General features: G+C 43.1%; 1 protein-coding gene across 2 annotated transcripts; it reads left to right on the top strand.

The window, feature by feature from the left end:
• The first annotated feature begins 270 nt into the window (after window positions 1-270).
• On the top strand, window positions 271-15,566 carry Tsen15 (tRNA splicing endonuclease subunit 15). Of its 2 annotated transcripts, NM_001401314.1 has the most exon segments (5): window positions 271-468; window positions 2,884-2,965; window positions 3,225-3,360; window positions 14,416-14,557; window positions 15,020-15,566. In NM_001401314.1, coding segments are annotated over 5 exon segments (507 nt in total). In that variant the 5' UTR covers window positions 271-342; the 3' UTR covers window positions 15,041-15,566.
• The last annotated feature ends 913 nt before the right edge of the window (window positions 15,567-16,479 follow it).

Here is a 16,479-nt window from a genome sequence, read left to right as displayed (position 1 = left end):
GGTAGGGCACTGAATGGGTGCTCCTAGGAATTGAAGATCAGGATCTGAAGGCAAGGACGACTTAAGAATCCTTCATTTCTCAAGAGAGAACACGGGTTTAGGAAGGGCTGATTGAAGCATTCTGAATTCAGGTTATTCTCTTTCTCTATCCTTACAGCCTGCCCAGACTGAGGGCGGTGGGAAGGGAAGGCTGAGGATCCCGTGCAGAGCCCCTGGTCAGAGGGCGTGGCCCTGCCAACTCTCCGCCCAGTGTGCGCGGCGGGAAGCGGAACTCCCGCGCGCTGGACTCGGCTTCTGGCCGGGCGGGGTTCGCGGTGCACTACGGCTTTCTGCGCGGGCGGCATGGAGGAGCGCAGCGATTCCGAGCCTACCCCGGGCTGTAGCGGGCCTGGCCCGGGTCCCGTTCGCGATGGCGGCGCCGCCCACAAGTGGGCTCCGGAGGACGCCTGGATGGGCACACACCCTAAGGTCAGGAGGTGCGAGGCCAGCCAGGGCCTCCCCCTGGCCCGCGTCTCTGCGGAGGACTCACGCCTGCCTCGCGCCTGGGGGAGGGGACCGGAGGTGGGGCGAGTGCAAGGCACTGGTCGCCCGCAATGTCATTTTTGTTTGTTTATATGACTAATACAGACTAACACCATTCCTATCATTCTGCCAAGGCCACTCTTAATCCAGAGGCCGCTGATGAGCACTCCTCCTTAATACCTGTTTTCCTTAGAGATAGTCCTTTCTGAGATGGACTCAGTCCATAGTTAACCTATCAGACACATCTGTTGGCTATGGCTGAGTTCAAGGAGTCCGCAAATAATGTGTTTAGGCACAGTCATATAACACTTAGCCTTCGCCCCAAAGTGTGTGCATCTTAATTCTGTATGGGAGCAGAGTCCTAATTTTTCAGATTTCTTAGAAAGTTTGAGTAAGTTCTTGCTCAGGGCAGAGAACTATTGATACTGTATTTTCGGCCACAAGGAAAATAAGGATAACGTTTTGCTTGCTTCTGCTTGGGAAATTGATGCTTTGTATCTGTAAGGCCACAAGCTGATAATGAATGAAGGCTGTAAAAGAGAGACCTTGAGGACTGGTACATTAATAAAATGGCAACTTTCCTCTTGAGAGTTACTAAGTTGGATAAGGGTCTCAGAACAATCAAGAAAACCAATATTTGTAGCTACAAATCTTTTAAAAAAGGAACCTTTCCCTACTTCTTGAAGCTTGGTGTTTTCTTAGGATTTCCCATCATATTCTCCATAAACACTAGCATGATTACTAGTTTCTATAATACAGGAGAGGAGTGGGGTGTGGGGAGACAGAGAGGCAGAGAGACAGAGACAGAGAAGACATCCACAGTGACTGGGAATGGACCCCTATGCAGACTTCCCAAGTTTGAATCTTGTTTCTGTTACAAAGTTGGTAAACTTTGACCTGCTTTACCTTGTTTGACCTCACTGTACTTGTGCTTCAGGTTTTTTTTTTTTTTTTTTTATGGGTCTCGGTATATCACAGTCTCTTTTTAAAATAGGGGATAAGGATAAATAGTAGTTCTTAACCTCACAGGGAATTTTTTATAAGGTATCTGACATATAAAAAGTACTATATAGGTATTTATTAGTAAGTCTTTGAAGCTCCATCTAGGTATGACGCTGCCTTATCTAGGTGTGGTGCTGCCTTTAGACAGTTTTCGTACTTGCAGATTCGTTTGCTATTGAACTTAATGGCTGTATAAACCACCAAATCTTCCTGTTGATTTTTTTTTTCTTCTAGGATCAACATATTAGACCTTGTAGCCTAACACAAAGTTATGTCTCAATACCATTGTCTAGCACCTTTTGAGATTTGGGACACACAGAGCCCTTCTTTAAATCTATACATTTGCCGTACAGCCAGTGGAGACAGTGACTTTAGGTCTGCCCTTCAAGGTTGTTCTGCAGATATCTGTTCTGTGCATCAACTCAGGATATATACTCAGTATATATACCTGTCCCTCTGTGTTTGGATGCCCAGGGCCTTCCCTGCATCGGCAAGTCGGAAAGAAGTAATTTGCCTTTTAAAACTCAAAGACTCCCACTCAAGAGTAGGAGCTGTTAAGACCAGATTTTTTTTTCTCTATGCAAGTAGATACCAGAGAAATTGAGGCATTCCATGACATAGCTCAATGAAAATCTAAATTTTCTTTGCTCCTGGTGGATTCTTTATAGACTTGAATATATGTAGCTTATTCTTGCTTTCCGTAATTACACTGGGACATTCCTCCTCTCCATACACTCAAGGCCTAGAAGGCTTACTTTACATCCAGTCTGTCATGAAACATCCGCCGGTCCATCCCCTGAGAACACTTCCTGTGACCTATTCTGTTACCGTTTTATAACTCACATACTTTTGTTATTTGCTACCAGTTTTAAGTATAGCTAGTCTTCCATAATGGAGGGTTTGCTAATTAATTTTTAATTGAAAACGTTCGAAAAAATTTCCTCTACATTGCACATTGCAGACTTTTATTTTTATTATTTCTAAACATTACGTGGCACTTAAAGTAACCTATAGATGGTTTAAAGTGTAGGAAAGATCGTACAGATTATATGTAAATATTCTTGCATTTTATATAAGGGACTTGAACATTCTTAGATTTTTGTGATCATTAAGGTAATGTCTTTGATGCAGGAAGGGAGGCTGCATGGATGTCTTTGACAATTGTAGATTTTTCTTTTCTTTTTTTTTTTAGAGGCAGAGCTAAGACCTTACATTCTTCTAACTTCCATTAAATCTGGAAGATAGTTTATATCCATATATGTATATTATATGTATATATTTAATGAACATTTGTTAAGTGAAAGAAAATACTGAGCTACTATTTGCTTCTCTATTTAACAATTACGTTTTGATTTTCAGTACTTAGAGATGATGGAATTAGATATAGGAGACGCCACCCAAGTTTATATAGCATTCTTGGTTTACCTGGATCTCATGGAGAGTAAGTTGCTTGTTTATATTGGTTTGCCCTTGGGGAGTGGGGAGGTTGGGGGATTGGGTTGCCATGTAGGGTATATAATAAGCAAACATATTTTCATTTACTATTAATTTTGCCAGTTAATTTTACATTTCTTTATTCCTTTACAATTACTAGGTCATGAAAAAGATTAGACAGAGAGGAAGTTATGTTACAAGGGCAGTGTGCGCCACTGAATATTAAAAGTTTAGAATGCATTTGTCCCTTCTTGATGCTCTTTCAGGTAAAAGTTGGCATGAAGTAAACTGTGTAGGAATACCAGAACTACAGCTCATCTGCCTCCTGGGCACCGAGATCGAAGGGGAAGGGGTGCAGACGGTGGTGCCTACGCCTATTTCTGCTTCCCTCAGCCATAACAGGTGAGCAAGGACTTTTGCCTTAGTTTAACAGACCCTTGCCTGTTAGACTCTGTGGATTTTCTTTTCTTTTTTTTTTTTTTTTGTTTTTTTTTCTTTACTTTTGTAAGTCCATTTTATGTTTCTGTCAATAATCTTTCATTGGTTGTGTGTTCCAGTTTTTAAACCCACCCTGGCCATTTTTAAGGTATGCTTTAATGAGTAACACCTTGGCTTGAGTATAGTCGTGTGCACCCATCCTTTCTTTATGGTCATCATCTTTGTGTCTGGCTTATGGTTTATTTGCTGCTTGGCATTCTAAGTAAAGGTCTGTTTTTAATTTCTAAAAGGTTAACAAGAGGTTCTGTGTTTGAATAAATGACAGAAGAAGAAAAGGGCTTCTGTTCTCCTGTCACCCTCATTTACAACAGTCCTGCCTTCATTCACTCACCACCCTCTGGACCCACACCCAGACACCACACGTGCAGTGAGGCCATGGTGTGGTGGTGGTTGTTGGTCACTGTGTCATTCTCACGGCTCTCTGTGGATCTGTTATGCCGTTTATATCTACTAGGTTTGTTAAGTTTGGGAGACAGTTTCTATCAGTTTTCTCTAAATTTTCCAATCTTTTGGAATTTAGGTTTTTAAACAGTTCTTAATGAGCCTCTGAATCTTACTAGTATCTGTCATAATATCATCTTCTCATCTCCAGATTTACTAGTTCAGGCGTTCCCTATCTTTGGCTAATCTGATTGTTTTATCTTTTTAAAGAATGAGCTCTTAGTGTCATTGGCTCTTCGTCTGTTGTATGTTTTATTTCCATTTCATTGATTTCTGCTCCATCAGTATTAATTTTCCATCTACTCACTTTGAGTTTGGCTTTTCTGAAACCTAAGGTACATCATTAAGTTATTTATTTGAGACCTCACTTTTTAACTGAAGCACTTAGAGCTTTGAGCTTTCTTCTTACTAATTGCTATGTCCCTAAGTTCTTTTAAGTTGTGTCTTCATTTGATTCTAGAAATTTTTAAATTTCCTCCCTGACTTTGTCAATAGCCCTCTGATCATTGAGGAACACAGTAAATCTCAGTGAGTTTGTGTATTTCTTGCTATTGACTTTTATTTTGTTTCATGATAATATGAATACCATTTGTCACATAATATTGCTTAGAATAGTAAAATTGTCATTCACTATGTATTTATTGAGCAACTTTTAAGTGTTGGAGATGCCACAATAATCAAGATATCTTCATGAAAGTGGTATTTATTCTAGTGCCAAATGTTGATCTGGAAAACAATTTTTTTCCTGGTTTGGTTATTATTGGGGGGAGTGGTATAAGAAGAAAATTGTCCTCTGTTCAAATATTTTATTGAATGCGTTTTGACGAGTGTATCTGTATCCCTAATTAATAGATATTTTAATAATAATGCTAATGGAGTACAGGTAAGGATTGACTCTTAGAACAAGAAATGCTTATTGACACCATGTTCTGGTAGGGCAGTGGTTTTCAACCTCTGTCGTGTCCCCCAGAGGGGTTGCATATCAGATACCCTGCTCGTTGGATCTTTACATTAAGACTCAACAGTAGCACAGTTACACTTATGAAGTAGCAATGAAGTAATTTTATGGTTGGGGTCACCACAACATGAGGAGCTATACTTAAGGGTCGCAGTGGTAGGAAAGTTGAGAACTGCAAGTCACTGAGCAGTATTAGCACTGTCTGCCTAATGTATCCAGTGCAAGTTGGTGCTTGGTACGATTGCTTAAGAGGAAAAGAGCCAGGAGAGTGACGAGGACTGAGGAGAGAGGGTGAGGAGAGAGAGAGGGTGAGGAGAGAGAGAGGGTGAGGGGAGAGAGAGGGTGAGGAGAGAGAGGGTGAGGAGAGAGAGGGTGAGGAGAGAGAGGGTGAGGAGAGAGGGGGTGAGGAGAGAGAGGGTGAGGAGAGAGGGTGAGGGTCTTCTAGGTCAGGAAGGCTTTCACGACCTGCACTTGCCTGCAGTTGCAGATGTCTCACTAATGAGAAGCATGGGCAGCTCTTGTGCTCAGGTGTGAGAGTTCTCCTGAGGCAGAGCCTAGAGGTGGAGTGATTGGAGTTTATTGACTATGGCGTTGATAGCTGTCTCTGCCTGTTACTGCAAGGTGTCCTTGGAGGAGAGTTGCTGTCAGTTTACACTGTAACTGGCAGTAGAGGAGAAGCAGACCTCCTGTCTGCCTTCCCAGTGCTGGGATGTGGGCACCGGCCCTCACGCTTGCTCCCGTGGCTGGGATGTAGTGGGGATTTTGGGGATGAGACTTAGGCCCTCATGCTGTGCAGCAAGCACGGTTTCTCCAGCCCTTGTTCTTGCTCTGTTGAACTTTAAAAGATCTTCTATTATAAAATAAAATCCACACAGGCCTCATAGCTCCAAATGTGAGTTATCAGAAAATACCCATTCCAACTCCATGACTGAACCTTTTCAGGGCTGCTCAGAGCCCTGCTCAGTGTGTGGAATGGCTCGTTCCTTCTCTCACCAGTGACCACTGTTCTTACCTTATAACAATCGACTTATCCGCGCAGCCCAGAACCTATGTTGGGATGTGAGTGGATGAGATTGATGTACTAACAAGAACACGTGATTTCATGTTAAGAATAGCCTGCTTGGCCTGTATTGTTAGAAACAAATGACACATCACACATCACAGAGCACACTGTTTCATGGTGCCATCTGAAGCTGCACAGGCCAGCTTCTTACGACTCTTGTTCTTAATGCTCTGTATTTCTGACAACACCATAAATCTTTATATTAATAGGGAAATGGGAAGCACACTAAACCGGAGAGCCAAAGGCATACGCCGGCTGCCGGAGTGCAGTTTCATAGCATTTTTTTTTAAAGATTTATTTATTTATTTTATGTAAGTGAGTACACTGTAGCTGTCTTCAGATACAAAGAGGGCATCAGATCTTATTACAGATGGTTGTGAGCCACCATATGGTTGCTAGGATTTGAACTCAGGACCTCTGGAAGAGCAGCCAGTGCTCTTAATCACTGAGCCATCTCTCCAGCCCAGTTTCGTAGCATTTACAGTAATGACTCCTTGCGGATAGTCATGTCAGTCAACTCAAACCATTCGCTGTCTTGATGTTTGAGTGTTGAGTGGCAAGCTGACAGGTGTATTGACACGCCTCATTCTTTATGCTGTTATAGACTGTGTATTTGTTGATTCCTTAAAAGGTGATAGTTCTGGGAAGCTCTTAATATCAGCTCTTAATGTCACTATATATCTGTGTACATTTTTCAGAGTTTCTGGACTTTCTTGCGTCCATCTCCTACTTGTTTTCCCAGGCTTTGGTCCTGGTGGCTTTGTTTTCATAGTTTCTGGCACTACACAGGGAGATTCATTCTATTACTAATATAGACCCACAGCCATTCAAGTCTGAGTGCTCAAATGGGTGTGGGTCTATGTAAGTATAGTTAATTCAGTGTGTCACAGTTTTCAGTCTCAGAAGGTTTTGTGTGTGTGTGTGTGTGTGTGTGTGTGTGTGTGTGTGTGTCCGTTCTTCTGAAAATACTAGTTTAACTTTAATTATTCTTCTCCTTTGGTAGAATAAAATTGGCAAAATGTCTGTTTCTAATTAGAGGGGCTATTGTGCTGATGGATATGAGTTCTCTATTTGCTCTTGTTTCTCTTCACTTACGATATTTCCCAGATAATTTTTAGTCTGCGTTATGAAATAATAAATTAGCATGGTGTGTCCTCAGTTTGTGTTCTGCTTAAATGAATCTTAGGGATCTAAGGAGTCTGCAGAAGACTTCAGTGAATGCCTGTGGTCGTGAGTGCTTTTCCTCAGACAAAGCAGTGTATGAAGTTGCAGTCAGAGATTTCCACAGAGGTCATAGATGAAGAAGGGAACATAGCTCAGTGCTTGCTGTGCAAGCCTGAGGACCCGAGTTCAAATCCATAGCACCTGTATCAAAAACCAGCTGTGTGCCTGTAACCCCAATGCTGGGGGCAGAGGTAGGCAGATCTTGAGAGATTGCTGGCCAGCCAGCTTAGCAAACAATGAGGTTCTGTGAGGGAGTCTGTTTTAAAGGAATAAGGCAGAGAGAACAAGGATGAGAAGACATTCATCACCTCTTCATGTGTGCGCCTATATCTCACACACACACACACACACACACACACACACACGCATGCACGCACGCATACTGACAGATACACAGGCAGGTAGACATGCACACGCACATACACACACACTCACTCACATATATGCCTGTGCACACACCCACACCCACACATGTACCATGCATGGAAGCATGCACACTGACAGACATACAGGCAGATAATACACAGGCAGTCAGGCAGTCAGGCAGGGCATGCAGGCACTTGCACATGCATGCGCACACACACAAACACACACTTAGAACAAAGGTGAGACAAACCTGCATCAGTTTGAGGTGTGACCTATCTTTACCAATGTAGATTTTGAAAATGAAGTAAAATTTATGTTTAGCTTCTCTTTGGATGAAAATTAAAACTAAGTGTTTTACCATGTTCATATATACTGACAGCTGTTAGAATACATATTCCTTCAAAGAAAAGCTACTCTGCCATTGAGAATCATACCTGAGTCAAGATTGCAGTGTTTGGGGCGTTTGGAATAGGGTACAGGTAGTTGTCAAGGGGAAATATTTTAAATACTTTACAGCAAGTCTCAGAATGAAAGAAGAGGGAAAGGGGGTTCTTTGTTTCTTGACTTCCAGTGTTTTGTTTCTTCCTGAGAGACCTTTCAATCTGTGGGTCTTGACTCCTTGAAGGTCAAATGGCCCTTTCACAGCAGTCACCCATCAGATATCCTGCTTATCAGATAATTACGATTCATAATAGTAGCAAAATTACAGTTAGGAAGTATCAATGAAAATAATTTCATGGTTGGGGGTCACCACCAAGTGAGGCACTGTATTAAAGGGCCACAGCGTAAGGAAGGTTGAGGACCACTGATTTAGTGCCTTCAGTAAGATACTAGAGGGACTAAAACTAGAACCATAGAGTGCTGTTTTCATATCATGTTAAATCTCCTTTGTTGTGGCAGTTATTTGTCCCTAATAATAGGTGTGCATTGCTGCTCTGTCACACCTGGCTAAGCTGTAAGGCTTTCTCAGTGTTAGAGGGCAGTGCAAGTAGGGCAGAGCCTCCAGCTACACATTAGAGCATTCTCTGGGTGAGGGAAAGTCACTCAGATGCCTCTTTCTTGGCATGACTTCCAGTGCAGGGGTCACTGCAGGTCAGGAAGCAGCTTCAGCACTCCCATCTGTCTTCCCGTTTACCTCTAGAAAGTGGAAAGCGGGAAGCCTGCGACCTGACCATAGGCCATTGACCAGATTCCTGTACAGTGAAATATTGGAGCCAGTTAGGATTCTTGGTTTTTCCATGTCCTGTTCACCACAGCCCTCTCAGAAGAATGGACTTCCTTCTTCCTACATTGAACGAAGTAAAGTGTAGTTCTTCTTTTTTTTCTTGGTTATTTTTTTCTACATAGCCTTTGGAGATCATCAATAGTAATTTTTCTTTAAGAGACATGATTTCTTACACAAGTACTTTATCAGCTATTACTATTGTCCCAGCAAGATATCACAGCAGTTTCCCACACAATATAAATGGGCAAATTATTTATTTGTATGCCAGTTGAATTAATAGATTTGCAGAGAGAAGCTGATATTTTAAAATACTAAGCAGCATAGAGGAAATGAAAATTGTATTTACTGTTCTTACATTAAAATGATAACAGTGTTAGACGTAAATAATTATACTTTTTAACCATTCATTCAGAATATAAATGAATATGATTGTAAATATAAACGAATATGAATGTAATTACAGACTATTGAAAGGCAAGAGAAGAGGTTGTTCTAGTTAGGAGAGAGGGTAAGAAGGTAAATTTCAGATTGCTCATGATTTTTCTCCTTTATATTGGAGGCCTGGGGTCAAGGGTACAAAGTGTCACAGACCTTTCCAGATGCTGAGAGTCCAGGGTTGAGAGGGACAGACTATACTCGGTGTGAGGCGAGTCTGTGGTGCTCTAGAAGACTGCAGTGGGAGGAGACAGAAATCTGTAATGGTATAGGAGGGAATGGGGAGTCTGGGAGCGTTCCCTGGAAGACAAGCCATTTGAAAGAAATGCTGACATCAACATCGAGCTGGACAAGGAAGCTTCCAGCATCAGTCATGGTGGAAACAAATTGTTGAGCCTGAGCAAGCCTGACGTCTGTGACTGGTTGGTGTGAATGGGTACGCAGTAAAGGCAGAGGCAGCAGCTCCCTACCTGGTGAGAAAGCTCGGTATTTTGTGTTCAAGTTCATATGTATGCGGGTGGGGCAAGGAGAGCCGTGCTGGAGGGATGAGAATGAGTGGAGGAGCAGGGCGGAGAGGAGAGGAGAAAGGAAAGACTGTTTAAAAAGTGGCCCTCCTGGGCAGCAGTACTGCAGGAGAAGCAGCCAGGTAAGGATGGGGCAGAGCGGGATCTGAGAAGGCTAGAGCAGGAGTTTTGTCTCCATGAGGTCCTTAGGAAATAGCAGTGGATCCTGAGACAGGAGGTGAGCCAGCTGTGGTGGTGCTCACTTGTTTTCCATAAGGGATCCCAGTTGGAGTGGACAAGCCTGTGAGGCTGGAAGAGGCAGCAAATGTATGAGTGTCCTTGGAACTTGAGGATGTGTGGTTACTCCTTCACTTTCTCTTTTTTACTTCTACTGAACCTTTTCAAGTTTCTAGCCTCCAGGCGTTGCCATGCTTGGGACTTCAGTCTTTGTCTTCAGACCCTCTCCCTAGCAGCCTCCTCTGTCCATGGTTAAATGTCGTCAGTATACTGATGGCTGTACAGTTTATATCTCCATATTTCCACTTCTGCTGGCACCGTGAACTTCAACCTCATATATGTAACTCTTTACTTGATGTGTCTACTGTGACGTAAAAGGTGACCTATGAGCAGGTCAGAAAGAGCTGATTTGTTCTACCTCTGTTCCTCCTGTGAATTCTCCAGGTTAGGAAATGGCAACTTGGTTCATTCTGAAGCAGGCATGCACTACACACACGCACACGCACACACACGCACACACACTGGGGGAGGAGGGAGGGAAGAGGGGGAGGAAGGGAGAGGCTCACCTACTCTAAAATATACCCAGAATCTCAGTTTCTCCCATCTCTGCCACAGCTTCCTCACTGGCTCGAGTTGCCGTCTCCCTTCTGGACTCACTGAGGTGTATGTTACTACTCTTGGCACATTGATTGATAGATAACATATTATGTGTTTGGTATTAGTTCTGCAGAAGTGGAACTTCCTTTGGTTCACTGCTTTACCCTCGTGCCTAGCCTGCTGCATGGTACACAGAATTAGTGTGTGTGGAGTGGCTAAGCTTCTGAGGCAGAGACTTGGTACAGTACAGAATGTAAGGATGTATGTTAACCGTATGTCCTTTCGAGAGTTTACAGAGAGAGAGGTGGAGGGGCATATGTCAGACACTGCCAATCCTTTGTAGAATCTCATTGTTCTCATCTTTCTGCTGTAACTGCACATCTGACCTTCGTCAACAGTCTGTCTGCTTCCATGGCATTCTTTCTCACCCGTACGCATCCTGCCCTTTCACCCTCTGTCCCCGTGTGCTGTGTCACAAAATAAAAGGTTAGAAGAACCAAGTTTCTTTATGTCATTTCTAAACATTATTAGTATTTTGATTTAATTGTTTTTCCTCAAGACTGGGTCTTGTTCTATAGCCCAGGCTACCTTGGCATTCATTTTGTAGCCCAGGCTGGCGGGTTGATGATCCTCCTCCTTTATTCTCCTGAGTGCTGCTGGACTTATAGACATGTGCTCCCACATCTGGCTGAGATTTAGTACATAAATGCTACCTTTTTTTCCTTGAATTATGACTGTGTACTTTTAAAATACTCTTTCCTGAAAGCATGGCTTTTATTATAAGTTTATTCAGTGGCCAATTATTTGAGGCCTGAGGTCTGGTAGGTAACTGATGAAATGGCTTGTACTGCTTGGCCTCCTTCGTAATCAGGGCACATGTCCTCATGCAGCCTCGCTGGGGTCTGCTGCCTGCTGAGGAAACCCCAATCTGGCCACGTCTTTCAATTGACACTTTTTTTCTTAACCCTAAAGAAAAAAAAAGTAAGTTCACTCTTTCCCAGTCAAATGACTTCCCTGTGAGGTGACCAGCCACACAGGCAGCCGATTCTTCAGTAGATCCCCACTGAGAGTTCCGCTGCCTTGGTTTGGGTTTTTTTTTTAAATTGGGAAGTTTTGGCCTGACTCCCCAGAGGTGGCCTGTTCTCCCTGGAACTTTTCTTGAGGCCCGCCCGAGCCCATGGAAGAACACAGTGAATTTTTAGCTGTTGAAGAGCTAAAAGACGGGGGTTTTGTCAGCGATGCCCTTCCTTTGTAGCACGCCAAGGCTGATGAAGGAATCGTGTCTTTTATAGATAGAACCACAGTATATCCCTACTTGGCTATTGAGGAGAACAGAAGGATCTGTAAATCAGAATTAATAGGATTTTATTTCATGGTGCTTTTTATTTCAACATTTTTAGTTAAGGGTAATATTTTCCTGTTTCTTGTCCTCACTGCAAATCTCTAAAGATTCCATAATCTCTGTTTTAGGATCTTTAGAGAAAAATCACATTTAAGATTTATAGAAAAGGCTTAAATAATTTGGCTTTGGGACATGAGCCAAATGGTGTTGAGTTTGTCTTTGGTTTTATTAGGTTATTAAAAATCAACCCCCTTTTTCAGCATACAGAGTCACCTGTGAAGAATTATCAGAAGGGAAGTCTGCCGTGAGCATCGAGTTTTGCTACTGATAATCAGCAGCTATCATTACTGTCAACATGCTCTTTTCTTTGGTTGAGATTTTCTCCCTGAGATTTCACTAAGTAGAAAAGAAATTATTCTTGTTCATATGTAGAGTTCTCTGGTTTCTAAGTAAGGTTTCACATTTATTGAAAATTAAATAAGTTATCCTTCAGTGTGTCTTAACAGTCATACTATTTTTAAAGTAGAACTGAGCCTCTGATGTTATCCATATTTTATAGTAATTAAGGTAGCAGTGGCCTGTTGGCTTAAGTATTTCTATGAGCTTACATAGTAAATATACTGTAAAGGGAACAAAGAATGAAGTCTTGACTAGGAAGATGATAACTCCATATTGAACACATGTTCAAAGCAGACTGGACATGATTTTGAGTAGGACACTTTGTAAGACTGCCCACTTGTGGTCAGGCAGTGGTTGGTACCGTTCTATCCTCTAGTCCCGTGGACACACACTGGTAGTTTTCCCACACACAGCACCAAGCGGGATAAACAAGAGCTCAGAGATGGGAACTTCCATTTAATTTGGCAGTCATTTCCCTCAGCTCTGAGAACAAACTCTCCTTTCCAACTCCTGAGTTAATTCTCTAAGCTAAGAATGTTTTGCTGTTGAAGATCCCGAAAACAAGTATGACCTGAGAACGAAAGGACAACCGTGAGTGCAGTGGATGTTTCCATCCTCACTGTAGTGAGACACACATGCCCACCCAGTTCACCACTCACCGTAGGAGACATGCACAATGCACACACACGCGCACACACACACACACACACACACACACACGCGCACACACAGAAGCATGCACACGCACGCAAATGCACGCACACAAAGACACACACAGAGGTATGCATGTTCACACATAGGCACACACACAGTGCACGCACACACACTGGCATGCATGTGCACACACACTCACCTACCTTTAAACAATAATAACATGTTTAAAAGAGAGAAATTGTATAAAGTTGTCTTAACAAGGTTTTTTATTTCCTTCCTTCCTTTCCTTTTCCTTTTTCTTTCCGTCTCTGTCCTGTACTCATCATGGTTTGCCAGCTAGGGACACTTAGAGGAATTTACTTTCAGCGTGTCCACTGCGGGTTTTTGTGAGCGTTTACTAGGCTTTATGAATGGGAAAGAAGCAGTATGAGTGGCTAGGAGCAATGTTGCTGTTGCAGACGACTCTGGTTTTGTGCCCAGCACGCATATGGCAGCTGGCTGGTAGCTGCAGTTCCAGAGGACCCAACACCCTCTTCTGTGGGCACTGCACACACATGATGTGCAGGAAAAACACTCACATACAGAAATTATTATTTTTTTTTTTTTGGTTCTTTTTTTCGGAGCTGGGGACCGAACCCAGGGCCTTGCGCTTCCTAGGTAAGCACTCTACCACTGAGCTAAATCCCCAGCCCCCAGAAATTATTTTTAACCAGCAATATTTGACAATTTAAACAAAAAGCATAAGGGGAGAATGGAATCAATTTTTGAGCGAGGAAATGATGCCAGAGGATAATGTGAATATAGAAATACCAGAAGTCTTGAGAATATTAAAGTAAGACACTCATGTGGTTCCCCCGATTAGGTTGAGAAAACAAAAGAACGAAAACAAACAAAACAAAAACCCCAAACCTTGCAACAGTAGGAGAATAATTGGGTCAGTAGGTAACAAATGGGGAGTTACATATGCAAAGGTAGTAGTATAAACCCTGTGGAAAAACAAGGGGTCATGGTTATTACAGTCCTTATTTTTCAGATATTTTGAGACTGGGTCTCACTGTGTAAGCCCTGGCTGGCCAGGAACTCTGTATAAACCTGTCTTATCTCTGATTTTCTGTGACTTTCCTGCCTCTGCCTCCCAGGCTGGGATATAGGCGTCTTCCATCACAACAGCCCTACAATCTGTTTAAAGTAATAGACCCCAGTGTCACTTGGTTCCAATAAGTTACCAACTTGGAAAATTAACATGTATGGTCCTTAGCCAATTAGATGAACAGCACTCTTAGGTCGTAGTTGTGTTCTTTGGGTTCCAGAATCAGCCAGTCCAGAGAGAGAAAGGACAGTGAGGATGCAGGCGGTTCTCAGGGCGGTCTGCGTGAGAAGACAGCCACAGATGTGTTCAGTGAGCTTTAGCGTTTGGATGCAATGCCCTACCTTCCCCTCAGAAACTCCTACTGTTTGGCCTTACTGTTACTCAAGTAACCAGGACTCTCAAGCATCCTTTGTCTTCATTTCCAGGATAAGGGAAATCTTGAAGGCGTCTAGAAAGTTGCAAGGCGATCCGGAGCTGCCGATGTCTTTTACTTTGGCCATAGTGGAGTCAGATTCCACAATCGTCTATTATAAACTTACCGACGGATTTATGCTGCCAGACCCTCAGGTCAGTTTTGAAGTGATTGACCGGAAACATTAATGGGAGAGAGACCGAAACAGTAATGGGAGAGAGAGGCTCAGCCTGACCCCGAGTGTGGATCAGGCCACTCAGTTTCCACTTCCTTTGCCACGTGAGAAATTCAAGGCAAAAAAGGCTTGGTTTTTATTCCTCAGAATAAGAAAAGGCTGCATTTTCCTAGCTGTTTTTTGAAGAACTAGTTTGATTTTCCTGTTCTGTGGAGAATGTCCTATTTTTCCCAAGCATTTTGTGCATTCGTGCGTCTAAGTGAGTAACCGGAGTGAAGTACAAAGGCCAGTAATGGTTGTAGTAGAAAACACGGAGTTCCGTTCTGCCGGAACATTAGTTCGTGTCTGCGTTTGCTTGCTCTACATGTCCGTCTAGTTGGCATAGTCACGCTAAATATCTTTCTGATTGTACTCTTACCTATGCTCTCCTTCTGTGTTGCAGAATATTTCTCTTAGAAGATGACGGCCACCCTTCTTGGTGCTGATTTCATTCCTGAAAGATTGGATGCAAGGCTCATCAGCGTGCTTCGTCTTTTATCTCAGAGGTAGTCAGGGCTGACTTAGCTAGTCCCAACCCATAAACTTTCTTTCAGAACAAAACCTCGGATGGAAACACTATATTGCTTGCAAATATAGTTAGCCTAGAACTTTCTTATGAGAGACAGTACAGTCATGGGGGTTTACACCAAGGAGACGTTCAGAGTGGCGGAGGCTGGCTGTGTCTCTGCTGTCCCACAGCTCTAGTCGATAGGCAGGTATCCGTGAGCAGCATGGAGACAACACTACAGTAAGAGAAGGACCACAGCGTTAACGTGGCATGGATGCGAATGACACACCAGGCTGTGAAAGTAGACAATCAGATCACCAGCGATGGTCCCTGTAGGATGGCGGGGCAGCAAGTGGACTGCTTTCCTTCTCTACATTTCATTTGTTATTTGTATTAGTTTTATAATAAAACAGTTTAAAATAAAAATATCTTGAAATCTGAAGTAGTCATCCATCATTGAATGCTAAAGCTAGCAACATATAATAGCATATTTATGATCTTACGTTTTTATGGGCCAGTGATGCAGGCATGGCCTTGTGGGCTGTGGCCACAGCTGAGGTGCCACCACGATGCACTTCCTCTCAGCTTCCTACGCCTTGTGATGGGCTCTACCTCTACTGGAGTCCACATTTTGTGCCTTGCCCCATGGGTGCTTTTTCAAGGCTAACAAGAGAGCAGGCTAGACTTAGTGTCTCATGTGATGTCATGGGTCTTCTGTCTCGTCTGCCTTGTTCCTCAGTTAGAAGCAAGTCATGGTTCCCACCTACCCCAGAGCTCATAGCTCTTTAGGAAGCAGCAGTGACAGGAATGGGGAAAAAAAGAACAAGTAGAAACCTGACAAAGCCGGGTAGTGTGAAGGAGTGTGATGGGCTTTTCTTGGTCTGTAGTTGGCTTGCTCTCCCTTGACCATTCCCGAGACCTGCTCTATCTTGATGAAAGACGTTCACAACTTCAGATTCCCTTTGCTGCCCCAGAAGGCTTGAAGAAGTGTTTCTGTCACTCCAGTGTGGCAGTTCCAGATCCATAAATCCTAAGGTAGGAATTCTCACCTTAATTCCTGCTGTGTCACTGGACTGCAGTGCTAGAGAGAGTAATCTACATGTCAGACAGAAACATGGAGCTTAACAAAGGTCAGGCCACTGAGTCAGAGCTAGGTGACAAGACCAAAATGGCCTTTCAAGTCTAAGGCTGGCACTCAGTTTCACTGTACAGTTTTGATTCGATTTCAGAATGTTCTCTGTGGCTTAAAGCTGGCCTACCAGAGCCAGCTAGATACCTGCTGTGCAAACAGTGACCTAACACAGCCTGAAGGAAGGGAAGTGCCTCACTTTAGTGAAAAACTAGGTGAAGTGGCC

Source organism: Rattus norvegicus, chromosome 13, assembly GCF_021556685.1.
Source record: "Rattus norvegicus strain SHRSP/BbbUtx chromosome 13, alternate assembly SHRSP_T2T, whole genome shotgun sequence".
NCBI classification, from domain to species: domain Eukaryota; kingdom Metazoa; phylum Chordata; class Mammalia; order Rodentia; family Muridae; genus Rattus; species Rattus norvegicus.
The sequence above is the reverse complement of the archived record's forward strand: the minus strand, read 5'-3'. Positions and strand labels throughout refer to the sequence as shown.